We start from the raw sequence: 22725 nt of genomic DNA on the forward strand, positions 1-22725 counted from the left end.
ACAGTCATCAAGGCGGTGAGCCTTAAAAGCTTTCACCGCCCTTGATATATAATTCCTTGTTTACCTACTTAAGGACAAAGCCCTTCCCGCCCTGTCCGTCCCACAGGCGGCAAAATTAGTTATTCAGGAGGCCTACACCTCCAAGGCTAACCAAGCCTTTAGGGCATGCAAGGAGGTCTGTACATCCAAGGAAGGGTTCTGCCATGTTGGCTGAACCTGAAATAGAGGACTCTGGGTTGAAAGGTGAGGTACACCCACAGGATGCGGTCACCTCAGGGGCGGGGTTTGTCGTAGGGACAAGTAGCCCATTGGCCACTGTCTCTTAATACCCCATAAACTAGGATTTAAGGGGCTCCCCTGACACCAGAACCTCAGTTCTGACTTTGAATCTGAGAAGAGGCACAAAGAAGGCCCCACCATCGACAACCGGACTTGACTGTCGCTTTGCAAAGATAGGACACTTAAGTTCCTGAAGAGACCATATACTGGAACCATGTGTTTGTGTGTCCGTGGCGAAAGCTTGTTGCTCCCAGCAAGAGTGACTCTAGTGGACGTCAGAAACCGAAGCCGACTCCCTTGGATTGGTGGGACCAGTCCCCGGTAAGCTGCTGGAAAATCACTGTTCTGCATGACCAGAATTGCGACCCACTTGGCCTGTTGAGAGTGAGCCCAAAGAGAAGTGGTATCCTGCAAGCACAGAGTGGTAGCTAAGCTTTCGCAGAGTTTCAAGCTGCTACTCCTTTCCTGTCGACCTCCAGCCACCGAAGTAACCTTTGACTACATTTGCCGCAAAGTTTGGCATTCGCAAGTCGGGTGATCGACCCCCTTGAATTACTTCTTCAGCCCGAGAGCACCTTACAGTGACCGTCGTCATCTGCGACCCCACTGCTGTGTTCTGCATCTTGAAGTTGGAGTAGTCAAGTGTATGGTAAAACATCTTTGGTGCGACCGATCCCGGTAAATGACGTCTGCCAGCTACCTCTGCATCTGGAGCCACTGTGCAAGATAGAAGTAATCCAGATGTTGAACCCAGGTCTTAGGACCCCAAAGGTCTGTCAGTGGGTAGAGTGGAACTCTATCTCAAAGTGTGGTTTTGTCAAGTGCTGCAAGTTTGACCGCTCCTGCGAATCACGTTCAGTACCAAGGACAGCCAAGTCACCTCTGCACCCAGACTCCCTGGGCAAGGTAATGCAGTAACAACTGTTGGAACTTGGTCTCGGGACACGCAGGACCCTTTCCACTAGAGGATTAGTTTGAACTCCACCTGCAAGTCACTCAGTGTCACCTATGTTTTCCTCCATTGACTTCAATGGGGCCAGTTTCTAAGATTTACTGCATTTATTTAAGAACACTTCAAAAATCTACAACTCCGTTTTGTATGTAAGATACAAAGTTTGTTTTGGTATCAATATTTATTGAAGAATATACTCCATATTTATAAATTAATGTCCGTGTTTCTTTCGAGTCGTCGTGTCACTTATGCCCATGTTGATACTTTAAAATGCTTGACACATGTTCCTCTGGGTATGCCTGACTGCTTTGTGCCACACTACCAGGACCAAGCGAAGGCTGGTAAGGGTGAATCTGAGGTCAACATTTGTGTATTGTGTTAGTATTACATGATCAGGCCAACCAGCCATATCACACAATACTTCACCTTGCAAAGGCTGGTGTTTTCATCACCACGCTTAACTGCTTAGTCATCTATTACTACCTTCTAGCAGCGCACTGAGGTGCTGAGTGCAGCTCTGTGGGAAATTGATATTTAAAGAAAGCATCCTGGGCACATGCTGTGCGCTTTTGCATCTGGCAATAATGAGCCAGGCCCAAGTTGTGGAGAAGTGACTAGTTGTCATGGTGATGGCCTAGGCTTGACTTGTTCACCACGGAGAGCATTGCAAAGATCTGGGACTCAAAAGGTGTACAATTTTTATAAAAACAAAATCTGAAGTTGTCAGTTGAAAGGAAGATTAGAATTACTTGACCAGCAAGTATGTAATTGCGTTATGCAGTGAAAGTAATAGGCTAAAGATTTAATCAGCAGTTGATCAACAACTAGAGCATCTGACACCAGCTATATTAATACCATATCATTTTTAAATATCTACCAAACGTTTTCAAACGAGGGAAATCAGACTTCACAGGCTGCCACAAGGAGATGATGTGCTATTAGAAGGGCAGGGCCGGGCCAGGGTGCTTAGTCAATAGTGCATGTAGTCACTGTAGCATGGTATCCTGTCACCACCATTGCTTGATTTTACTGGCGAGAAAGTGTCGCTCTAAGTGTCAAACATTTGGCTAAAGAATGTCACTCCTAAATACACTAAAACCATGGGAATGTCACAGATAAATCATGGAAATGTCACAGATCAGCAATGTGAAAACATTGGCAGCTACCACTCTGGAACATCAAGGACTCCCGAGTGCATATGTGCAGGCATGGCTGCTAGTAACAGCCCACTTGTTGTTTGATTGTTCTCCCTCTTCACCAGTTTGCTCAAACGTTCTCTAGATGTATACTCAGTTCTTCTGTCAGATCCTCTGCTCGTTCAGTAAATAAGGTAGCTGCATAATCTCCTAGTCTGGTGTGGAGACAGCCTGGCAGAAACAGTTTTTGCAGCGGGAATCTTTTTTGAATTGATGTGCTGTGCATTATTCTGCCATCCAGTGACTATGTCCAGAATTCTGCTTTCTATTAGTAGTCCTTCTCTATTTTGTATTCTTAGTCTTTTTCTCTATTTTATTTGGTTATTTTGTTGTTGGACGTCACCTGTCCCACCATTTGGTGTCTAATCCAGCCTCTTCTGAAGTCCAATACCTTCCCAAGAAATTCCCATGCACGGTCGCCATTCAGATTTTTTTTTTTTCACTGTTGGGTCTAGAAGCATTGCCAGAGGCTCTCCAATCAAGAAAGAGAATTCACAAAATCGTCTAGCAAGGAGGAGAAGGGCCGTAGATGTAAGATTTATCAAGACTACACGTTGAGGTTGACACGGAGAATGTCCGGACAAGGGGCTCCCTGCGCTCTGTAAAATGGAACACACCCTTCCAATTCTGTGCCGTTCTCAAACCGAAGGCTTTAAGGACAAGAGACCATCTGAGTCGGGCACACTATGACCTGGAGGGACAAAAGGGCACTTTGTCTCTGAGAGACCTGTAGTTGTCGAGCAAGGAGGAAGACCACATTGATTAAGTTGCCGAAGGAGAGCGCTCGGATGCCAAAATGAGGATCGAGAAAGAACAGCGAAAACAGAAATACAGACACTTTCAGGTAACTTTAAGAAACTGAGTGGGGGCGAGTCTCAAACAACGGACCTAATCACAAAAAGCTGCCTCTGTGTCTAAGATCTGGCCTACCGGATGCAAACCGAGCCTGAAGGAGCCGCTCTGGTCCCACAGCAAGGATACCACAGGCAGTCAAACAGCTGAAAAGACGGCGATGCCGAAAAATGATCAAAGTTGAGAAAAGCCAAAAAGAGGTTGACTGATACCACAACGTTGGGAAGCCTCAATAATTAAGAGAATCTATTTCTTCACTCGACGCCGCGTGGCTAAGATCAAGAAAGGAAGTTTGAAGCCCAAAAATTATAAAGATCGGATTCTGCCAAAACCTTTGACGAGAAAGCCACAAACCGAGAAGGAACCGGAGGACCTGGAGCCCAAACGACTCTGGAACCATAAGACCAGGAGTAACGGGAAATCTTCAAAGCGGACGACCCAGAAGCTTAGGGTATGTACCAAGGGACAGAGGGGGTCAGAAAAATATGAGATGAAGTAGCAGGACCTCCATTTCATTCTCCAGAGGATGAAATAGACACGTATCCGTTGAGGCCTTTGCCTCCAGATGGCTTAGAAATGTACCATAAATTGAAAATAGGGCTGCAGACAAACATGGGGTACAATTGGAAGACAAAGTCACAATCGTGCTCTCTCCTAGAGACTTTAATGCCTTCCTCAAAGTAAGTCCACATCTTCCCATGCTTTCAAGTATATTGGACCAAGCAAAAGACCCTTTAAGGAGCCAGCAACATGCAGGTCTGTAATGCCATGGGCAGAGAAGACATACAACCCCCCCCCCCCCCCTCCCTCCACAATATATCAAAGGAACTGCACCTGCAGACTTTATCATGTCTGTCTCTCTCTCTCTCTCTCTCTCTCTCTCTCTCTCTCTCTCTCTCTCTCTCTCTCTCTCTCTCTCTCTCTCTCTCTCTCTCTCTCTCTCTCTCTCTCTCTCTCTCTCTCTCTCTCTCTCTCTCTCTCTCTCTCTCTCTCTCTCTCTCTCTCTCTCTCTCTCTCTCTCTCTCTCTCTCTCTCTCCACACTTCCTTCCCCTCTCTCCCCCCCCCCCCCCCCCCCCCCCCCCTTCCTCCTCTGTGGGGTAAGGCTAAAATACCTTTTTAGGAGTGGAAGATGATCACTTCAAACTAATGGATACTCAGCATCTTGCGGTTTGGCTATTGCAAATAACTAATCGAACAACCACCAATAAAACGACCCAAGAGAGTGGGTCATACAAAAAGAAAAAAACAGACCGCAATAGGTAAAGTGCCCAAAACAAGATCACTCAGGTCAACGACTTGACATACTTCTAATAGCAAATCCAGACTGGGCACTATGTCTGATACTATACCCTTTTTTTTTTTTTTTTTTTTTAACAACTTCATAATGACCCAGATATTAAAACTGATAACTCTGCAGGTCTGTATGGCAACCATAGATCTAAAGGATGCATATTTACACACAAATGAATCAGACCCACAGGAAATACTAATGTTTTGTGGTAGACTAAACGCATTATCAATTCAAAGTCCTTACTTTTGAAATAAAATACTCGCCAATAGTATTTACCAAGTGCCTAGCAGCAATGGCGCCTCACGTAAGAAGACAGTGTTTACATACATTTTTATCCTTGGGCGACTGGCTGGTAAAAGCAAACTTCTAAAAAAAAAAAAAAAAAAAAGTGCAAAGATCACATAAACGGTGATATCAACACTCCACAATGTGGGGTTTTCAATAAACAAAGAAAAATCATTGCCCAACCCAGAACAAGAAATGCTGTTCCTGGGTGCGAGGATCAACTCGGCAGTGGCGAAAGCTTATCCTTGCGAGAAGAGGATATTGCTACTACACAAACTCACTAATGCCAGAAGGGCCAATCTGACAGTGAGGAGGACTGTGGGGAAAATGCTGGGGAAAACTACCTCCTGCATACATCTCATAACATAAGCAAGGTAACATGAGAGACCAATTCGATAATGGGTACTACATCAATGGTCACAAGCCGCAGGGAGTTGGGAAGATCTAGTGGTTGTCACACAGAGTACAAGAGGAAATGATGTGTTTCAACAGGACAAAAATAGCAACTGGGAGACCATTCGTATCTCCAGCTCCGGGAGTTGGGAAGCTCATATGGGAAAACTCAATCGGAGGAATTTGATATGAGCAGGAAGCAGTACAACATATCCATGTAATTGAACCAAAAACATTCTTCCTAGCCTTAAAAGCCTTTCAGAAATGGCTGTTGGTAAAATCATTAATAATTCAAACAAACAATACAACAATGCATCTTCCAGGGAAAGACAACCTAGAAGCATTCAAGCAGAGCAGACCAGCATGCTCCTTGCGTAAGTGGAAACTCTAATCAAACTGGTTTCAAACAGATATTCAGGCCATGGGAAACACCAGAAATAACACCTGTAAGCTACAACTCTAAAAGCCAATATTTTGCAAATGAATCTCACCAACAATCCAAATGTGAAATGAAACAGCAGGAATGCAACTGCAGACCAAAAGCACACTCCAGAAAGGAGGAACAATAGCCTTTCTGGCAAATGCACCATTGTAGGATATTTGCATGGCAGCTACTTGGTCATCGGTGCGCACGTTCACAAAGTGCTATTGCACAGACATACAAATAAATAAGGAGGCTCAAGTGGGACAGAGTATTAAAACATTTTATTTACAAGTTCAAACTCCTCTTCTACCCAATGACCAGAAGGATAAAAAAAAACTCTACATAATTAATGCACAGCATGTAAATCCAGAAAGATTCACGCTGTCAAACAGAATTGTTTCTTACCTGTAGGAGTAGTTTTGCAGCTTTAGAATTTTCTGTATTCACATATGACCCATCCACCTCCCAAGGCGATGGCGGGTGGGGCAGGTTAAAGATAGCTATCGCTCATGGGAGCTTCCTGGGAGGACGTATGACATCAGGAGAAGCTGGATTAGACACCAAATGGTGGGACAGTGGACACCCAACAAAAATAAATCGCTAAATAGAGAAGGACTGCTAATACAAATGAGAATTCTGGACCAAACCACTAGATGGCGGAATAATGCACAACATGTGACTCCAGAATTCTTCAAGCTGCAAAATTATTCCTACAGTTAAGAAACCATTTCATTATTACAATCTTAAAATTAACTAATTGGTGTCTCCGGTGTTCTTGTCATTTCCTTACAAACTCAGGCAATCTGGGGTGATCAACGACTCCAGATGCAGCTTCCCGGTAACTCGTAGAGGGGCATATGTATGAAATTTTGTGTTTGCGATTCCCAAAATACGATTTATAGTGAATCGCATTTTGAGAATCGCAAACCGCGATGTAAATAAAAAATCTCTAATTTGCAATTCTCAAATTTGCAGAATTATACTGCGAACCCGCAAATAGCGATTCTTCAATTGCGAATTTGCAATAAAAAAATCGCAAAAATAGAGAATATGCAATTCAGGTGCTGCTTGATGACCTCCCACACACCCAGGAAGTGTAACTGCCCATGCTGCACCTGATTGCCTGAGGCTGAGTCAGAGGCTGGGAGGAGAGGCAGAAAACTGAGCACTGCATTTGAAACCACTCCCAATGGATCCCCAGGAGAAAGGAGGAGGCTGGGAGAAAAATAAATCAGAATTTCAGGGAGAGGGAGCAGGAGGTGCTGATAGAGGAAATCGTACACAGCCATGAGTTGCTATTTGGAAAGAAATCACTCCGTGTGCCAGAGTCCAGAAAGAGAAAAATATGGCTGTACATCCATGCAAAGGTAAATGCCATCTGTGTAACCCAGCGCTCTGTGAAGGACCTGCGCAAGTGATAGTACAATATGCGCTCCAGGTCCATGGACAAGATGGCAACCAGGCTGGCAGAGGCTAAGAAGACTGGTGGGGGAATTCCAACTGCAACAGAGTCTACACCTCTCAAGGAGTTGGTGGAATCTACCCTTCAGCCCAAGAGTGTTAGTGGTGTGGCTGACATTGACAGCTCCGACCCTCCCAACACCAGACCAGGTAAGACGCATGCCAAAGCATGCCTCAAACATCACCAGCCCAATCACACACTCAGGAATGCACAGAGTACATATGCTACTCCAGTATACTTTTTCCAGCATACCCAGCAATGCATCTTGGGAGATGTAGTCACATGCATCATACAGTGTAGCAATGAGACACAGCAATGTAGAAGCAGAATGAGTAAATCAGTAAAGCCAAAAAACGCTAGACCGCACTTCACTAATGCAAATTCAGAAAACCTTATTCAGTGAACAATGCTGAGCAGAACACAAAATTAAAATGTGCCTCTTCATTCACAGTAACACCTGAAACACAGGATGACAGTGCATGAGCTGAGGAGGCCGCACAGATGGAGGAGCAGGCAGGGCAGGTGAACACCGAAGAAACAACACTGACAATACCTGTCCCACTGAGACAGCGTAACATTGTGCCCCGACTGCCACTTTTAGAGGCAGAAACACAGTCCGTAGGGGCGGATGATGCCCAGCCTGACCAGGCCAGCATGTAGCACGGGCCCAGGAACAGCCCACTCTTCACCGTAGGGAGGAAACGCCTGTGAGACGCAGGCCAAGAGCGAGCACCAGCACTGCTGCTGATGAGGAACTCACGGTGTTTGCTGGACTGGAAGGCAGCATGGTCAAAATACAGCGCCTGCAAACAAGATCAATGCGGTCAATACACCAGCAGCTGGTCTCAGTCAACCACAACCTTAGTGACATGAGGGAGGACATCCGGGAAATGACGGGCGCTATCAAAGACCTGTTCGCTACGATGAAGCAAGACTAGGCAGCCACACGCAGTGATAGACGACGTCTCTACAGCCGTTTGGACACCTACAGCAAGGCGGTCAACCGCCTCAGTACTGCCACGTCCCTGCTGTTATGCTGCATTGTGAACATGCAAGTTGAGATGGCCCACTGCAGCCAGGATGTGGCCAAAGGCCTGGTGTAGGTGACGACCGCCGTGGAAGAGCTGCAGACCACTACCACAAGTGGCACAGGACTCCTGCGCTCAGGGGATAGTGAGGAGCTGTCAAGCAGAAGCAGCATCCCCCACCAGTTCCCGAAACCAGACGGCGCAGTGGGAGGCAGGGCACAACACCCGACAAGTCAAGGGAGGGCAGTCCGCACCCCAAGCTTGCGTCAGCAGGCTGTTCACATAAAAAATGAACTGCCACCACTGAGGAAAGCTAATGGGTTAAGCAACCCATTGCATTTGGACTTGTTTCGCCTACATACAGGCATTGTGGCCATAACATGTATAACATCTTGTGACACTCATGAAGTGTCTGTCAGGCTGTGTGACTACGGCAGCTGCCCCAATACCACCTGCTGGTCTGCAATGCGGACCTGGGCCCTTATCCTCCGATGCATCTGTATCAGTAAGTTCTACTGGAATGCCTTTTTTCGTAGCTATGTTGTGGAGCATGTACAATGAACAAGTAGCCGCAATCTTGCAGCAGGTCTCTGGGCTGTAATGTAGTGCTCCTCCGCCTTTATGCAGGCAGCGGAACCGGCTCTTCAGTATCCCAAATGTCCGCTCAATTACACAGCGCGTAGATTTGTGTGCACGATTACATCTCCTCTCCTTTGCATTGGCTGGATTGAGGTATGGTGTGAGGATGAAGTCCCGCCGTGCATATGCACTGTCACCTACAAGATTAAAGACCTGAGGTAAATCACTGTCCTCCCACCCCAAACATTAACTGTATGTTAGAATGTTAGACCTGCAGTTACCTCGCAGGTAGCCCTCACCAAACTCTCCAGCAGTGAGACGTCTCTATATCCCACTATGCCTAAAGATAAATGAGTCATGTGTACTGCCCGGGTATTTTGCTATGATATCGTTGATATATTTGGCATTGCGGATGACCTGTATGTTTAGTGAATTATCAGATTTGCGGTTCCTGAACACATACTCATTGTTTGATGGGGGTGAGAGGGCTACATGTGTTCCATCTATGCAGCCAATTACGTGGGGGAATTGTGCAATCTTGTAGAAGTCCTGTTTTGTTTGCTGTAATGCCTGCTGTGTGCTGGGGAATTTGATGTGGTGATGTAGCCTCTGTACAATTGCATCCAGGAATGCATGGAAGAAGTGCGACGGGCAACTCTGGGAGACCCCACCAGCTGCTGCGATCACCCCTTAAACTCCCTGATTTCAGTAAGTGCAGTGAACACAGGACCTGCACATGGGTTGGAAAGGTTTGGGTCCTGCGTGTTGGGTGTCCCAGCAGGGGTTTCAGCTCCTCTATCAGGTCCATTATGGTGGCTGAGTCCAGCCTATACTTCTCATGGATCTCCTTGTCCGTCTGCTGGAACAGTGATGCGCTCTCTGAAGATCCGTTCCGGTCTCCTCCTTCTCTGTGCTGCAGTCCGAATTCGCAGCCTCCTGACTATCACATACAGGGCTGCCATTGTGGAAGTCCCTGTTGCATTGTGGGCTTGTTTAAATAGGTTGTTCCTGTTTACCACCCGCTTTGAGTTGGTGGTAAAATCAATGTGCAAAATTGCGAATCTCACAGATTCGTAATTTGCGATTTTATTTGTTTATTTTTTCATACCTAGGTTTGCGAATTCGCTAATTGCAATAACTCTATTTGCGATCTTCGCAAAATGCGTATCGCAGAGTGCAAATTCGCAGTGATTATTCGTAGATTTCATGTCTCGCAAAATGGGTATTCGCAAATTTTGGGAATACCTATCTTGCGATGCAAACCTATGTTCTACATAGGACCAGTCTATTTTGTGGTCGCAAACACTGTTTTTTGCGTTTCAGTGTTAGTGACCGCAAAATAGCTTGATACATATGCCCCAGAATGTGTTGACAAACTAATGATTTACAAATGAGCGTTCCCAAATACTACAATGAACTAAATGCACTACTTTCTTAACAGTAGAACTTAATGATTTTCAAATTTGTTTTCTTCAGGGTGACCTCCATCGCTGATCGCCTGAATGTGGACTTTGCTCTTATCCATAAAGAGCGCAAAAAGGCTAACGAAGTAGACCGTATGGTATTAGTGGGTGATGTGAAGGACAGGGTGGCCATTCTGGTTGATGACATGGCAGACACTTGTGGCACAATCTGCCATGCAGCAGAAAAGTGAGTTATTGCTAGAGCTCGGAGTCCACTGGGTATAGCTGGGTAACTATCAGTTTTAATAGTTTAAAATAGTTTTGTGTTTTGCAACCTCAATGTCTCTTTCAGCTATTTTGTTATTTGGTGTTTAGATCTTTTTAATTATTGCAGAAGAACACCTGTAGAGATTTTGTATGCCTGCTGCGTTTTTGAATTGAGTTCTTTTATTGGTTGCTCCTTTCTAGAGCAGACTATTTGTTTCAGTTTAGCAGAGGATCTTTTGTAGATTTAGACTCTTAATAGAATAGCTCTTTCGTCATGATCTAAATCTCTAAGCTCTTTCAAGAAAACCTTGTATAGTCTAGCAATAAAGCTGTTTAGATGTCACAGTCCACATATACTGCTACTCCAGAGTGTCATGTTCAGTCTTTTACTGTTGCCAGTGGCGCACAAGATGAATTCTGTCTTGGGTTTTGTGAATTGTTCTACTTTCACGTACTATTCCTAAATCTATGCACTCCCCCCCCCCCCTAAAGACATACCAGCATGTATAAGATTTACATAGTTGATTAGCTCCTTATTTGCAAGCCTAGTCTGTAACCCAATCCTGTATCCTAATTGTATCCTGGTTCAAGAGTTATTGTCCTTTTCTGCTGGTTCCTTGTTTTTTTCTATGCCCTTCTGCTTCAGCTTGTAGAATACACAGGGCTACTCAGATTGCTTCCACCTATAGCATAGTTTTGGTTTTTTTCCTGTGTATGGTAGTCTGTTTTCATAGTACTTGTTTTGCAGCGTGAATTTTTTCTGGATTCACATGCTGTGCGTTATTCCACCATCTAGTGGTTGGGTCGGGAATTCTCCATATAAAACTTTTGTCCTTCTACTATTTTTGCTTTTTGTTGGTGGATGTCGACGGACCTCCATTTGGTGTCCCCTTGTGACATTGTCAGATTATTTTTTATTTTCGCCTTTGGGGTCTGGACTCAATCCGAAGATGCTCCAACAATTGAAAGAATTTTTTTTCCCTGAAAATCGTGAGTGCACCTAAAGTTGACTGGTGTGAAGGAAACACACACAGAAGGTACCGGAGAAGTTGGTTTGTGAGTAGAGTGAAGTTTCTCATCAACTGATCCGGAGAATGCAAATGCAGGGAGCTCCCTGTACATGATGATTGATAATACGCCGTTCTAATTTTGCAAAAACTGCCATCACATATTTACTAAGAAGGCCCAACATCTGGTCTGCATCATCAGATCACCGAAGTAAGGAATGTAATACCTGTTCTGTGTTCACCTGAAAGACCTTTTGGGTAAGTAAGCGACAGAAAAACCAGGAGATGAAACGGAGGTCGACATCCAGATCGTTGACATCAACACACAAAGGGGCATGAGCACATCTTGAACTAAGGTCAGAGAACCATTGTCCTTGAAGATCTTACCTGAGTTGCGAAAATCTAATTCAAAATTCTCAAAGGGAGCCTCTGCGTCGAAGCACTCGACGACTGCAAGCACGACCAGAGCCAAATACCCTTTGATCATTGAAAAGGGACACTGCAGCATTAAAGACCCCTGAAAAATCCAAGATGTGAAAGGACGGTCAAGGAAAAGAAACTTCAACGTCCAAGTAGGAGAGGTCAAAAACAGACCTGGTTCGCCAACCGATTTTGTCTTCGAATGACTCTTCGACATTGAAGAGTAAGACGACCAACAGTCTCGACACAGAACAGGCAAACAATATAGAGAAAAGGAAAAGATGGCTCAATCCCGCCCGCAATGACGGTTCTGCTACGAAAAAAAGACTTCGGCGAAACTCTGAATACATATTGGATCCCAACGAAGTCTTCATCGCCAAAGGATGTAGGGGACAAGAGTCTCTACGAAATCGAAGCAGCATTAACTCCTGAACCTAAAGAAGCATTTGAGTAAGAACTCTTTGTGGAGTAGTAGCAGATTTATCTAGGTTCTGCAGTTTCAGAATGCCAGGAAACACCATGGCAGGACCTCTAAGATTCACCAGAGGAGTGGGTAGATACTTTCCCCTCAAGACCATCTCCACCTGACGGTATTGGCATTTATAAAGAAGGCAGCAGATAGATATGGGGTCCACTTGGAGAAACCTCAGTCTTGTTTTCTATTGGAGACACTCCTGCTTCCAAGTGTCTTGGACCAAGTAAAGGAGACCTTTAAAGAACCTACTACCTGTAGAGCAGTTACATGTAGGGTAGAGAAAACATAGAAGTAATCCAAAATTGCATCAACTGCAAGGAAGAAAGCTAGCTTCCCAAGCACATCAGAACATCCTCGAGAGAGAGTAAAAGGGTGGACCTCATGGGTCGGTAAGTGGAGAGAAGTGCTGCAAATCAGTGGCATATTCCTACCTCCAATGCACTACTCAATCACCATGCATACCAACATTGGGAGCACATAGGCAAACTTAAGAGACACCTTCAAGAGCAGTATCAAGAGGGCAGCTCACCTGGTAGAGGATGGCAAAAATATCTCCAATATATGTTTAAAATCGGCGCTGGATGCAGCGGATAAATCGACCAGGCAGATGATGATAGGCATTACAGAGCGACACAATGCCTGGATGAGTATTTCAGAGTTCAAACCTGAAGTACAAAACAAACATTCTGAATTTGCCACCCAACAGCTAACCACTTCCGGGAGCGTTGTTGATGAAACTCTGACTCAGTTGAAAAAGATGAGACAGCAAAGTCAATGAGGGCTGTGCAGTTCAGAGGCAACATGCAGAGGGGATCAGCACCCTCATGAAGACCCACAGGAAGAAGCACCTTCTATCCTGGAACATCCCACCAGACATACTAACAAAAATATCTGGGAGGTAGTCCGTCAAGTCAACAACCAGGTTAGCAGTACCGACAGGGAAGACCGTCCTTTCGTGGGCGCCCAAGAGAAAAAGGACCACCACTAAGGGGAGGGGCACCCCTGCCAATAGGTGACTTTCCAACATTCACCAAGGACACACTGCGAACATCCAAGAGTGTAAAAACGGAACATCAAGATCTTCTAAATACACCGGTAGGAGGCCGAATAAAAAAAACTTCCTTAATTAGTGGGGGAAGATCACTTCTGACAAATGGACTTTAAACATAATGCAATACATATGTTGCATAGAATTAGGCAAGGCACCTCCATGTATGGGGCCAAAGCAAAAGGTGCATTCAAAGGAGGTAACCTCTCATCTAATCAAGGAAGGAAGAAATGTTAGCAAAAGATGCAGTAGAACTAGTGCCAAAGATGGCAATTAAGAGAAGAAACTGCTCAACATATTTCCGTATTCCAAAGGTAGATGGAACACTGCGGCCAATTCAGACCTGAGGTTTCTGAACAAATTTTAAAAATCACAAATTCAAGATGACAACCCTACACGTGTTCATACCACAACTGTAAGTAGGGGATTACATGGAAACCATCAACTTGAAAGATGCTTATTTACATATTCCAATGAATGCAGGCCACAAAAGATTCCTCAGATATGTGGTAGACAAAAGACACTACCAGGTCAAGGTGCCAGCATTCGGGATATTCACAAGGTGACTAGCGGCAGTGGCAGGGGTAAGGATCAATTCAGTCCAAGGGAAGGTGTTTCGCAGCGAGAAAAGAACATACACACTGTTGAAAGAAACACAGGTGTACCGGAAGGGGTAAGCTCTGACAATGCAGAAAGTGGGTAAGTTATTGGGAATGATGGCTTCCTTCGTCCCTTTGATACCAAACCCCAGACTCCACATGAGGCCAGTTCAGGAATAGCTGCAAAACCATTTGTCACAGTCGATAGGGAGTTGGGAAGATCTAGTGGTTGTCACACAAAGAATAGAAGAGGAGCTAGCGTGGAGGAGCAGGTCACATATAGCACAAGAAGAACATTTGCACAACCAACTCCTACAATGACCATTATGACAGACTCCTCACAGATGGAATGGTTCGCGCACGTGAACAATCTCAAGTTACGGAAAGAACAGGATGCAGTACAGCATATTAACGTCCTGGATCAAAAGGCAATATTCCTAGCCTTAAAAGCCTTTTAGAAAGAGCTTTGGGGAAATACAATATTAATACAAACGGACAATTCAACCAGCATGTTTATATCTACAAACTGGGAGGGTCACAGTCTCTACCACTGTCAAGATTAGCACCAGAACTATGAAAATAGGCAATTCAACAGAAGATGGAAATGTTGGCAGTTCATCTACAGGGAAAAGACAATGTTGAGGCGGACAGACTAAGCAGGCATGCTTCATGTTCCTACGAATGGGAGCTGAACTAAACCGTATTGAAGAGGATCTTTAGAAAATGGAGAACACCAGAAATCTGTTAGCAACACTACAGAACTCTGAATGCCAAACCTTTGCCTCCAGACAAAAATGTTTCTATGAATCTAGCAGCATGACTCCTGAAGACTTGGAATTTGAACACCTAAAGCTACCAGAGAATAAAGTGGCTATCCTAAGAGAGGCAAGGATGCCAACAATTGGAAAGTGTTACATAATAAAATGGAAAATATACTCATTTGGTGTCTTAAGGAAGGATTATTAAGGAAGAACGCTAAAGACAAATTGGTGCTTTAAGGATGTAGGTGTCAGTTTACAGTCTAGATGAGGTGTTAAATATTTAAAGGTTCATTTGGCAGCAATAGTGGTGTACACAAGGGGCCTCACTGGGAGTACTTTCTTAACAGCCCCAGTCATTGTGCGGTTCGTGGAAGGGAACAAAAAATATTGTACTTCCAAAGAAGATACCTGCACCCACGTGGAATTTAAATGTAGTGCTCACACAACTGATGAAGGCACCATTGGAACCGTTACAGAAAACGAAATTGAAGATGCTCACGCTAAAGCTTGCCTTTTTACTGACCATTACCTCACTAGGCAGAGTTAGTGAATTACAAGCACTCATGGTACAAGAACTAACTTTAAAAGTACACATGTACAGGATTGTAATGAGAACAGACCCATGCTTCATGCCAAAGGTTATCTCACCATTCCACTTGAATGAAAGTATGCAGATTCTAAGTTTCTTTTCAGAAACCAAAGATGCACGCAGAAAAGACATTACATACTTTAGATGCAAGACGTGCAGTAATGTGTTGCATTGAAAATACAAGGGCAGACGGGAAGTCAAAACTTTGCTGAGTGTTCTAGGGAGACCAGTTACGAAGAACACAATCGCAAAATGGATAACATAAACTATTCAGCTGTGCCACCAGATTCCTGGTGCACAGTCAACAAGAAAGGAACTACTATTCCTTTCCTGTCAAATACTCCATTACAATACATTTGTATGGCAGCAACCTGCTAATCCGCGCACACTAACATGATCTATTGAATAAGTGCTCCGTGCTCAGTTACTGCAAGCTCGGTCCTGTTCTTTGCCTTGAGATACCAATAAATTGACTGGACTAATAAATAAATTTTTAGATGGAGCCTAGATAGCGCTTGCGCTGTAAGGAGGATCTGTTGTATGTATTTTGTGGACTTTGACTTCTCCCATCTCTTGTGATCTATTTAGTCGGTTGTCTTGTAAATATATCCCTTCTTGCTAATAGGCAATTTCTCTTCCTGTTCCTTCCTTTTCAAGTTGTTCACTCCCCTGGAGTATTGACCCAGGATATGTAGGCTTCCTCTTGTCCCACTGTGACATCTATTTAGGGACTACTTATCCGTTTCTCTGAGAGCATTTGACCAGAGAGCTGGATGTTTTCAGTGCTCTGAGGGGTTTGTGTGAACAGGTCTGTAAATCCTGTTCTCATCACCTTACATTTGCAGTGTATTCAAAGACTGAGGTCAAATGTTGAAGGCTGTACGAAAATGGGCAGCATAGCGACTGCAAACACGTTTGAGATGACTACTTCTTTGGGTTAGTTTCACCCCCCCTTCCTTGTTAAATTCGATCCTACATACTGTTGCTGGCTTTTCAACGTGCACTGCCGTCAGAGTAAACTTTGCTGCAGGCCTCCTCTGTGGGAGCACTTGTGACACTATTTGTGACTCACTAATTGTGACTCACTACCAGTATGCAGGTTTCTTTATCTGTGAGACACTGATATTACAGGAGTATTCCTTTGCAATATATTCCATTGTTTTGGTGAGACGGTAACACAATATGGGTTACCCTCGCTCCTTGCCAGTACAAAAAAAACTGTGCTACTCTAGTTTTATAATTTAATTTTTTTACATCAGTCTTGGGGGCAGGGCCATATGAAGAATGGTGGATTTGTTGGCACTGCTGTCAGTGCACATGTCTGTTTGGCCGGCAGTCTTATGATAGCCAAACCAACATGCGCACAGACCTCTCTCCAACCCAGCTGCATTGGTGAGTGGAGAAAAACAGCAGGCACAGGCTGCCAATCCCGATGGAGCTCAAAACCAGCCCACTCCACCCAATCCCAACTATGCTCTCATGGGGTATTACCAGCATGAGAGTAAATTCATGGCTGTAGGGGAGTCTGGGAGCCTCCGCCTGTGCACAGCATGCAAGTTCTTTTTTTTTTTTTTTTTTTTTTAATTATTATTATTGACTCACTGCTCAGCCCCACTACTTTTCCATGACACTAGCTGCTACCGAGCCAGATGGCAGTGCCAAGCGGTGAGTGGCATTCCAGCTCTGGCCCAGGGGAGGGGCGAGCACTGCACAAACTCCACTGACACAGTGGGTGAACTCTGACCTTGGGGTTGGGGCAGAAAGGAATGGGGCTGTGGCTAGGAATTGTGAGGGGATAAAAGCAGTGCTCACCATTGAGTTACAGCTGTTTCTCACATTAGTATGAAAGCCTTCTTAATGTCCGCCATGAGAAAGTTTAGTGTCTTAGCTAACTTTGGTGGATAGGATTTCTTTATTAAGATCGAGATGGAAACACATCTCTTTCAAACCACCTGTGTCAGAGGTGCTAGGCCCCATGTCAGAAGCCTCCGGTAAAGAAAGTCACATGTGAAGCAGTGGCGCAGCTTGACACCTGAGTGACTGCATAGACCATAGTAACTGTCAAACTAGGGAAAGTACTCTAAATTCAAGTAAGGGCGAGGCATTGTGTGACGTAACTGACTCCGCTTCAACCCTTCAGTTTCCAGCTTGCTAGGAAGTGTCTCCATTGCTCCAGGGTCAGTTGGCCTCCGAGTCAACCTCCCCCTGCAAGTTCTTTTATTACAGGAAAGTTTTGGGATTATGTTGTAAGCATGACATGCCCTTTGCACCTAAAGGATGCATGAGGTGGTTGCATACAAACCTCAAACGGGGTCTCACTGCTTTAAACAAGCATTTGCAATGCAATAGCATACAAACCTCAAACGGGGTCTCACTGCTTTAAACAAGCATTTGCAATGCAATAGGTCTTGCATTTGCGAGATTTTGAGCTATTAGCATTGTAAATGAAAATACCTTTTATTTGTGTTTTGAAATTCTGCCAACGACTGAGTACAAAGTGCACATAAATACAAGGCATTGTCATTTACAATACCAAAAGGTGAAAGTTTTGAAAATGTGAGACCTATAGCATTACAAATGCTTGTTTAATTTGATCCACCTTGCACAGGATCGGGGATTCTTTGCAGAGTGTTTAGAATACATTGGCAAAGTAAATAGGTCACAAAGGCGAGACCTATTGACTTTGCCTATGCTTATTAAGAAATGCGTCTAGTAATCCTTTCGTTACAACCTTGTAGCTTGTTTGGTATCTGATGATGGCCACAATAAATTGTCTGTGTTAAAGATTAGCCATTTCATATCATTTGTGCTACAAATGCTCGTTGCCTGCACATTTGCGTTTCCTGAGCAGACTTCTAGCGCAAAATCTTTAAAAACATAATCTGGTGGCATCATGTACTACGGCGCACGTTGTTAAAACACATGCTGGAATTACTTTTACATTTCATTAAAACCCAGTGTTGTTCTGCAATTAATGGAAGAGCTGAAAAGGCTGCTCCCAGGAGAGAGTGCCTTTGGAAATGGTTTCTGATTTGTTTGCAGATGTGCCCAGTAGAAGTGCTCTGTGGGCAGCCAGGCTGAGCAGTGGGCACTGAATGGAGGCTCTCTCCAGACTGGACAGCCTGAGCCATGCCACCGAGGGGCAGGCCTTATTAGCATACCAGATGTTATGCTGGGGGGAGGGAGTGAATTTAGGGAAGGGGTTTACAGTCCACTCATAGGGGATTGGATTTCTGGGGCATATGAATCCTTTTCAGAATATGAACCCTTTGCGCGTTGCTCAGTCAGTTCGAGACACACCGTAACAGCCTCAAAGCGTACGTGCGGAGACCCAAAGAATGAAGGCGGTGGGAGTGCAGGAGCAGAGGTGTGAAGGTTAGGCAAGGAATGGAAGGGTGGACAGCAGAGAGGACAAAGAAGGAATGGAGGGGGTGACGTAAGGAAGGGAGAGAGAAGAGCAAGAAGGAATGGAAGGGGAGAAGGGAGGACGCAATGAAGGGGGAGACAGCAGAGAATGAAAATAAGGAATGGAGGAGAAAACACTAAAGGAAAGAGAAAGCTGGAGAATGAAGGAAAGTAGGATACAAGGAATAGCAGAGAAGAGAAAGGAGGGAGAGAGGCAAGGAATGGAGAGGGTGAGACAGGAGAGAAGAGAATGGGTAATGAAAGACATGGAACGGGAAAGGAGAAGACAGAATGGAGCGAGGCGTAAAAACGCAAGGAATGAAAAGGAAGAGACTGAAGAGAAACCTGCATCTGCCACTGCTGGCACATGCGTAAAAGCAGCGAAACGTCCCTAGTCTAAACCATAGCAGAGCAAATAACCCGGAGGAAGCCGGGCGATTACCTGAAACATTGGGGGCAGCCGGGTCTCTCCCTCTCTCCAACTTGTCACACCCCCTCGCCTGTTTGTTCCAGCGATCTGCTCTGCTTGCCATGCCAGGGAGAAATGCAAATGTTACGGTGTCTCACACACCCACACCTGAAAGTGAAAGATTAGAATGCAGCCCGGTACGGCTTTGGCTATTTAAAGCAGAAATGCGCTTGGTTTGTACGCTATGTAATAAAGAGTGAGGTTGCTACACTGAATCATGCCTGCTATGACATGTATATACATCACTTTCGTTATTCTAAAATGTTGCTATGCCTGCTTGTTCTTTTTCTTTATTTACTTTTGATGCACCATGACCTCTGTAGTATTACGATGCATTTTACTCACATAGTGTGTCTCTGTTTGTTGTGACAGACACCCTGATGCAGATATGCTTGAATGGTCGATAGAAAGCAATTGAGCCCAAGCTGTCTGGACAGCTTCAGCCCATAAAAAATGTAAATAAAAATACCAATCACCCAGGTAGAGGTGGTTATGGGGGGGAAGCGGGGATCGAACTTCCAAATATCAAAAGGACTGAAGGTACGTTCAAACCTCTGGGCTATTGTGGGACCCATTGAATGTGAAGCAAAACTGGGTGGTCTTCGATATGGAATTAGTGAGCGTGAGACCTAATCTTGTTGCGTCATATTTTGAGCAATGCGGGGAAAGCGGGTATCAGACCCCGAACTAGAATGACTGCCAGTGTGTAAAAGAAGTATCCGGTCAACACCTATGGTTTCTTTAATATGTGAAGACCTAAATGGGACTGGGAATCGATGTGCATGGGGGGGGGAAAGGAGCGGAAATTTGGGCTCTTCGCGGTGTGTGACGACCAGGATCGTGGCAATCCACTAAGATGGTAGTGAAGATCTGCAGCCCAGGAAGCACGACCCGCGCCATCGAGAAGCCGTGGCAGAGATCTTGAGGATGGGAGGGGTTTGCGTGGGTGTATTTGTCGGGCGAAGCAGCCCCAGTGCAGGAAACTAAACGAAAGAATTACAAGTTGTTCAGCATATATAATTTTTAAACAACACAGCACATGTAGCATCTGAGAATCGACACAAGGAGGTGGCTCAAGGTACAACGCTGCCGACTTTGGAGAACAGGGTTCGAGCCTGGGGTGGGCTGTATCACGTAATCACATACAAACAAGTAGTCCCTAAATGAATACAGAACAGCCAGCAGCGAAACTAAACTGTAGTTGGTCGGTGCTGCTTCCTGCAAAACGGAAGTGATGTATCGAACCACCAGTCCATCAATCGGTGAGATAAGCAGAGCAATGTCAGATGTAACCAATGCCAAGCGACAAAACAAATAAAAACAAAATGGGTGGAGTTTCACCACTAATACGAATTACTTGATGCCTCGTAGAAGCAGCGTATGCGCTCCCTATGCGAGACCTACAAAGGGTGGTAATTTGCTCTAGTCTGGAGGGGAAACAAACCGTGTACCAGGACCCAGCCTTTATGTGCCAAGCTGCCACCTTCCCAAGAGAAAAAATAAAGGCCATTTTTTAATGTTGCAAGGTTCTGCGAAGCTCCGGGTGTTTTACTTAAATAGGAATTGATCTAAAATCGTCCTTTTCCATTTTTAGGTTCAGCCTAGGCAGAACATGCCCTGCTCTGCGAGGCATGCTTTATTAAAGTATGCACTTGAAGCTTCGCCCACTCCGCTAATATGTTTTATTGGCCTGTGTCATTGTCCTTTGTAAATGCTGACTTCTGATTTGGTAGTCTGCATGTTAGTCCCTCCTTAGTCCAGCCTTGTCTTCATTTGCAACCTCCCATGAGGACTGGCCCTTTTACATCTGTTACACCGTCTGTGTTATTTAGTCTGTAAGCACTATTTCTTTAGCGAGTTTTGATTTACTGCAGGCACGACGTGCTTTGCAGCAACATTCAGCGTGCTGTGCGTGCTTTCACTTTCCAAGCAGCCGGGACCATGTCGGCTGCTTCTTTAGAATGCCCTAGGTCTCACAGAGAGCTTGAGCTATTTGCATTGAGATTGACAATAGCTTAAACCTTTGCAAATGCTACACCTATTGCTTTATAAATATTATTTTTTCCAAGCGCCCCATTCCGTAGCCTCTAAGTGCAAGTGCGGCATGGGGAGCTTGGAAACAAACAATACTTCCAATTCAATAGGTCTCGCATTTGCGAGAATTTAAGCTATTAACATTTACAGTGCCAGTAGCTCAAAGTTTTTTGTAAATGCGAGACCTATTGCATTGCAGATGCTTGTTAAAATGTCTTTGCTGTCCTTGCTTGTTAAAATGTCTTTGCTATCCTTATTTAGTTTAACTATCAGTCAAGGATCATTAAGGCAGCTCAGGAATTCATTTTAAAGTGCTTTCTTCTTATATTTTCTTTTTAAAATTATGTACTTTATAGAGGAAAATATACTGGCTTCAGGTGATTGTCTTTTTTTTTTGGTACCAACTAGGACATAAAGAAAAGCAGCCATGCGAGTAATAAATTGGGCAACTCGACAAGGGATGCGCTGTGTGGTCAGGCCTTCAAAGGATTTCAGCCACTTTTTAAGGTTGGGAGGGGAAGAAGGACATGTCTATCTGAATTAGAAGGCTTCAGTAACATCTGGGTAATTTTCGAGAATACAGGCTTCTGAGCCCTAGTTGCCAGTATTCTGCTTCACAAAGTAATGCCGCCACTACGGCTTTAGGAACATGTGATGTTTAGGCTATCCTTTCTCTAGGCACTTTTGTGCAGGGGAAAAAAAAATTCAAGTAAATAAAATATTATCATCCCTTGCCCTCCTGTCCTACGAAAAGCCCAGCATACTAATATCCTACCGAGTTAATAAAGTACAGCGCTACAACCTTGCACAACCATGTGGCAGTTTGACCATACACCTTTTTTATCTTTTTATTTTCTTTATTGATTTTAATAACACAATATAATTATGTTAATATATCATCAAGCTATAGATGTAGGGCAGGCAATTAGATAGCAAGAGAGGTCACGCGCACTTACAGAAGAGCACTTTAAGGAATATAAATAAAACAAGACACTGTGATTCGTTTATCACTGGTAGAGTCTACCCGGCACGCCAGGATAACTATCCAATTTGTCCGGATTCAAATAGAGGTTAACAACCATTCATGTTCCCATTATGACACTGATGTTCATCACTATTACCCACACCTTAAGGTTGGCTGGTTTCTTTACCAACCAGGTACTGCTGGAATACACCCCAGTCAGTCTTTGGCCTAGATTGCAGCCGTAGAAGTTCACAATTTTAATAAATCGTGTCCATTCCTCAATTCTGGGGATCGGGCCCCTGCCCCACCTCATTGCAACACGTCTCTTCGCTAGCAGCAGAGCCATTGCCACCAACTGTCTAGACTAGAGTCTTTATTTATTGCTTTGGTGTAACCTAATAGGGCTAAATACGGGTCTGGGACCAGTTTGAGGCTGGTAATATCATTTATCGTCTAAAATATTTCCCCCAATACTCTAAAATGTTAGGGCAGCTCCAGGCCAGGTGTATAAAGCTGGCCACAGGCTCCGCACAACGAGCGCA

The 22725-nt window shown here is 44.6% G+C and overlaps 1 protein-coding gene across 1 annotated transcript in view; it reads left to right on the forward strand.

The window, feature by feature from the left end:
* The window catches only part of LOC146829064 (ribose-phosphate pyrophosphokinase 1), a 143010-nt gene that overhangs the window by 51883 nt on the left and 68402 nt on the right, over window positions 1-22725 (forward strand). Inside the window, exon 5 of the mRNA XM_085607692.1 lies at window positions 10219-10392. Within this exon, the coding sequence (XP_085463818.1) occupies window positions 10219-10392 (174 nt within the window). The remainder of the gene's footprint in view (window positions 1-10218; window positions 10393-22725) is intronic.

Source organism: Triturus cristatus, chromosome 5_2, assembly GCF_964204655.1.
Source record: "Triturus cristatus chromosome 5_2, aTriCri1.1, whole genome shotgun sequence".
In the NCBI taxonomy this organism is placed as follows: Eukaryota; Metazoa; Chordata; class Amphibia; order Caudata; family Salamandridae; genus Triturus; species Triturus cristatus.